Source organism: Monopterus albus, unplaced genomic scaffold (genome assembly GCF_001952655.1).
Source record: "Monopterus albus unplaced genomic scaffold, M_albus_1.0 scaffold373.1, whole genome shotgun sequence".
Lineage (NCBI taxonomy): Eukaryota > Metazoa > Chordata > Actinopteri > Synbranchiformes > Synbranchidae > Monopterus > Monopterus albus.
Genome location: NW_018128253.1, coordinates 649,812 through 655,491, shown reverse-complemented (window position 1 = coordinate 655,491; position 5,680 = coordinate 649,812). Strand labels below are relative to the sequence as shown.

The 5,680-nt window shown below is 43.8% G+C and overlaps 1 protein-coding gene across 3 annotated transcripts in view; it reads right to left on the bottom strand.

Annotated features, from left to right (window-relative positions):
• Nucleotides 1–2,768, bottom strand: part of LOC109951262 (septin-7-like) — a 95,741-nt gene extending 92,973 nt beyond the window's left edge. The window contains exon 1 of one of the 3 annotated variants that reach the window (XM_020585650.1): nt 2,342–2,768. In XM_020585650.1, the coding sequence (XP_020441306.1) occupies nt 2,342–2,380 (39 nt within the window). In that variant the 5' untranslated portion in view covers nt 2,381–2,768. The remainder of the gene's footprint in view (nt 1–2,341) is intronic. The other 2 variants (XM_020585649.1, XM_020585651.1) reach the window with 2 other exon arrangements.
• Nucleotides 2,769–5,680: the final 2,912 nt, after the last annotated feature.

Sequence of the window (5,680 nt, the reverse complement as noted above, 5' to 3'; positions counted from 1 at the left end):
ACTTTCGCAAGGCACTGTATGTGTGCACCAACATGCAGTATGCTCACGGGAGCATGACTGAAAAACCCTTTTATTTTCAGGGCTCTTGTGTCTGTCACACACAATAGGGCATACAATAAGCTTGAAAGTCCCATAAAATAAGCCTGAAACATCATCGGCAGCTTACTCATAACAGTGTACATCATATTGTTACTGCAATACTACAACAACACTTTTCCCTTATGGCTGCATTAGTATGAAAGTGGTTGTTTTTCACAAGAAAGTGAATGGGAAAGGAAAGGCAGGGAAGGAAGTAATGGGGGTTGAAAGAAGGGAAGGCCATAGCATTCATGTTGACCCCTCCCCCAGTCCACCCAGTGGTGATAGTAGTTGCCTGGTTCACTGACATCATCTCTGTTGCCAAGTCCACGCCCTTCAGCTTGGCCCGCAGGAGAGGATTTTATAATCTTAACTGATTTTAAAGCATAAGAGAAAACAGATATAATGACAGCTTTAACAGATAGCTTTCATATTTTAATCTTAGGAGCACACATGATGATTTAGTCAGGGGGTAGGACCACACACTTGCTGTTTTTACTGAATGATTTCAGAAACACCAATTCCATAGACCAGGGGTCTCACAGAAACTCGCGTGATCAAACATGACAAACAAAACTAACTTGGAGGGGACATTGGTCATCAAGCAGCAGCACTCGTGTGTGCCATGTTTTCTATGTTTTGTGCTGAGAAAAGAAAGAGGAGAAAAACTGTGCATGAAGTCTTAGAAAAATTAAACACAGCTTTCACATTTTGCAGCATGAGCTGGAGGTGTTTGACATTAAGAAACGAGGAGGCCAGTGCAAGCTAATGCTAAAAGCTGTTGTACCTATTCCCAGCCAGCTCGCTGTCATTGGCTGGAGTCTGGTCAGGATTCAATCTCTGTTGACCCCACAATACAGGACTCCAAGTCGTAAACATCAAACACGCATGATACAAGATCGGGGGCCTCCCAATCCTGTTTGGACACACGACTATTAGGTGATTCATCACCTCACACCACAGGATCACTTGGCCTGAGAATCTCTTCCGAGTGGCCTCGTGTAGGCGAATCGGCCCTGAAATCGGTCTAATCATCCTGTAGTGTGGGGCCAGCTGATCCTGGGACCCTACTGCCATCAGCTGTTACTAAACTTCCATTTGTTACATCACAAGACTAATTATGTAATGAATACTGCATCACTTAATACTGCTGACAGAAACCGTTTGAAAACAGTGGCCGTGTGATTTTTCTTTGGCTATTTTTAGCTGTGAACACATTGCACCCACTGTGCCTTCGCACCGCTCGGTGTAATGTCAAGGAAAGCTGCTGCACACTGTATCGCAGACAGGTAAAGTGCAATCCCTCACTGCTAAAAGTAAGTGCCAGTAAACAAAAGCAGCAGATGTGGTCGACCCGCCAGTTGCTTCTTCCTAAGTGCAGCTGTGTAGACAGTCGCACTAAATCCCATTCAACAATGAAGCAGTTTACTGAGGAACTGCTCTCAGGCAGTAAACATACATCCATAATCTGGGAAACAGGGTCTCATATCTCTTAAATGTCAGTTGGTTCCATTACTTTTGTTTTTAATATAATGATGTCAACTCGGCAATGGTTTGCTTAAATTCACATTTGTTGGAACTGATACTGCTGGAGGCCAAAATTGCGAGATATCTTGAGGGGATTCTGCACAGGAGGACAAAAGCATAAAATCACACGACCATCACTGTTAAAGTAAACCTAGTCCTGGTATGTTCTGGCTCAGATTCTGAAGTTTGACCCAAACCTAGTCCTGGTATGTTCTGGCTCACATTCTGAGAACGCCCGCCTGCAACTAAAAGACAACATTATAGTGTAATCTCTTTAAAAGTTGGGTCTAAACTGGAAACTAAATAAAAAAAAAAAAAAACAGTATCCGGTCCATCTATGCAACAAAAATGAAAATTCGCTACCTACAAGCTTGCTTAATCAGCATAATCTGTCATAAATGTACACTTTGTATTCTAGTAAAACAGTTATATAGTAATCGTTATATTAAATTGTGCCGAATGTATCAGTAGACTATATCGATCTGTCGGAAGCGGTGAGTGATGTTTTACTGTAGAATACGTCTTTATAGATACAGAACATATCCTAGAACAAGCAGATTCTTAAGGGAATTTGGTGTGCGGTTCGGTCCACGTCAGAAAGCTCGGTACGAACAGCGACTAAAACACACGCATGCGGATAAACAGCGCATCCCTACTGAAACCTCAGTCATTAGCCCGTTAGAACCAAAGTGGCCTTAGCACTAGGGTTAGGTATTAGGGTTAGAAAGGGACTTACAGCGATGCTGGGGACCGCAGACTCTGGTCTCTCGATCATCGTACCGTGCTGTCACCACTCAACCTCGACGCACATAGACTCAAACACGTCCAAAAAGTGGCCGAGCAGAAGGAAACACGCAGCTTTTATCCTAAAAACCGCACTTTCGTGTAAACAAAAAGAGCCCGAGTGCGCCTGAAAATGAATGAATGAGGTGAAATTGCATATGGCCACTGACGGTTCTACGACTGGATGTAGCACACGGATCAACGCTCGAACGTCGGTTCTCCCCGCGAGGTCAATAAAGGAGTTGATACATTGATGCATCCGGTTGGGAATTTCGGAATAAGGCGCTAAGTTCTACGGTATCTCATTTTGTGCTGTAATAGCGTCTGAAGTTGCACAGCATAAGTATAACAGGTTTGCTGTGTCTTGATTTCATGTTTGTATTTTGTTTGGAGATTTTTCCCCATGCACTAAACGCTCCCTTTCAAGCCTTTCCACGAGGATTGGCCAGGCGTCCTCTATTCCCCGGGTCCTGTCTTTCGGATCGCACACTTGTGTTGTGTCCATATCGCTAACCGGGCTTCCAAAGGGCTTTGCGCTCTGGTTCGGAGTGGTGGTGGTGACCGGGGAGTTTGACATTATTCAAAGTACATTTTGAGTTATTTTAGTTTTTCTCTTTTTTTGAACATCACATTTACAATATTTTTGAAAAAAAGCTGTCAAACCGTATTGTACATATAGTCAAAAATCTATTCATGTTTTGTCAGTATCACAGAATTCTCCCTATTCATTCATTTTGATAAGTTGCCTAAAGGCCTTTTTATGTTCTTTTGGCTTAAGATGCTGCTTCTCTATGATTCTCTATGACAGGGGAAAACCCCAAGTGAAAATTGTAACTATATTGTGTAACCTCCCGCCTGCTCCCGGTTGTGCCAGGCGCGCTTGACGCACCCGCGGAGAACCTGGATGTGGCTTCCAATTGGTCAAACGCGAATGTGATCGGTCTCGATCTGATCGTGTGGCATGACGCCTTCATGTTGTGGAGGCGAAAATTTGCTGCCTTCAAAGACCGTTATGAATAGTGTGAACAGGCTACCGACGACCAAAAATGCGACCAGACATGATTTTGGCCATGGGTCTAGCAGGGAGTATCAGCCACAAATACAGGAAATAGACTGTACTGTAGGCCTTCTTTGACACGGCATATCTGAGCTTATTAGGGGAGTGTTTAGGACTGACACTGGACCCAAGGGCATCATTTCATGACATATAGCAATCTATTTATCACATTTACATTAATAGCACAATAGTATCATTCTTCTGAATAGCCCATGTTTCGTAGCTAAATATTCAGAATATATGTAGAGCTATTTAGGTGGCAATATCATAAGATGCAGGACTTTTCCCATTGTCCCCATCCCAAGTGCTTCTGCTTTTCAGGTCAGTGTAGGGTGCCCAGTAAATCAACATGACTGGACTGCTGTAATGAAAAACAGAAAGCCTGTGACACTCTTCAGTCAGCAGAAGCAACAATCTCTGTGGCTGTTCATAAAATACTCAGTTTTTTCTTTGAGCATACCAGCAAGTCATCATTGGATGCAGTGTTAAAGACACAAGTGTCATAGGTGAAACTTCCATTACTGTAACTGAACAATCTCAAACATTTGTATGGCCTTGTGATCAGGTTCATGTAGCAGCTTGCATATGACATTAAATAATCTAGTTATGCTCTCTAGTGGCAAAAAAAGAAACTTCCATGCCATATTGCAGTAAATTTCCCTGATAAGAAACCAAAGGAGTGCACACTTAGTCTTAATTCAGTTCAATCATAACTCTTGGGCTGTAGTCCACTATTGTGGACGAAATCTTTATGGCTAAAGTTGTGGTGTGGCAAATGTGTTAAAGGTTTTTCTAGAATCTCTGAAACCCTTTCTGTGTAAAAGCAGAGAAAATGCCACTCTGTACTGCAACATGTTTCCCTTAACTGTCGAATCAGAAGCCAACTTCAGCACTGTACAACTTCACCAGTAGCTCTCAGGCCATCTCGTCACTCTACTGGCATTTTCCAGCTCCAGACAGACCTAAAACTCATTAGCTCCGTCCCGCACTGTGCCATCTAACATTACTGTCTCTGATAAGCAGCTGTGCACTGCTGATGTTAGTTACAGCTAACATTAGCTATATTAGCTACCCATGAGCACCTGCTGCAGCAGACCCCTGCCACACCTGCATAACGTTAGTTAGAAGTGAGCTTTAGCGTAGCTCAGTTCTGTGAGTAAAGACACCAGTAGAGAGGAACACACAGCAGTGTGAGAGCTCCAGCTGAATTCGGTGAAGCTGCTGCAGTAACTACGTGCTTGGCAGACAGAAGCCTCGATGTGGACGGCGGCTTAAGGGAGAGGGCCGTCCTCTCCTCACGGATCTCAACCACAGCATATAACTCACACTCTCCTTGGCCCCGCCCCTCAAAGCCCTCTCTTCCACACCAAAACAGTGACAGAGAAGAGAAACCTAAAGAAAAAACTCTGGCACTGGAAAAAGCTGTCATAAACAAAAAAATCAGAAAATTGTCATTTTTTTTAAATTCCAATGATTTTTTCCCCCTAGTACAAGTGTTTTTTCAGTTACAGTTTTGTTTTGTTTTCACTGCCAAACTTTATTTTTCAGTGCTAAAGACTAAAGTCATAATTCTGCTGCCATACAAAAGGAGAAGTTAGAAATGTCTAACTAATGTTAACTAACACAGGCCAACGTTCACCTCTCCAAGCCACTGGTCATAGCAGACCAAGCTATAGCTACAAACCCACTGAGTGTACTGAATTAAGGAAGGGGCTTTTTTGTTCAAGAATTCAACTTTTCACTGATAAAAAAGCAGAATATGGTATTTCTACCTCCAAAAGTTACATAGCTTCACTTTTAGAAAATTAGCTTTAGCCTCAGGTGGCAAATGTCCAGCTCTTCAGTCTTGCTGATGTACAGTGTTCAGTGTTACCTGAGCAAACTTGTGATTCAAGTTGATTTGCAGCACCTGTTTTTACTTTATTCGCATCTCTTCAGATTTCAGGTTCCCCACACTGTCAGGTTTGCCCAGCTACACCTTCCTCTCTTCTTTTTCCTCACACTAGCCGTCAGGCAAATCCTGGATGTCCACCCTAGGGGCCGGGGTTTCCAATATCTGGTGTACTGGGAAGGTTACGGTCCAGAGGAGCGGTTCTGGATTCCCCGCTCCTTCATCCTTGATCCTGCTCTTCTCACCTCCTTCAATCGCGCACACCCGGACAAACCTGGGGGGCCCCGGGGAGTCCCTCCTTCCGGTGGCCCCCGCCTCCCTCCCTGGGATGGCGGGTTGGCTGG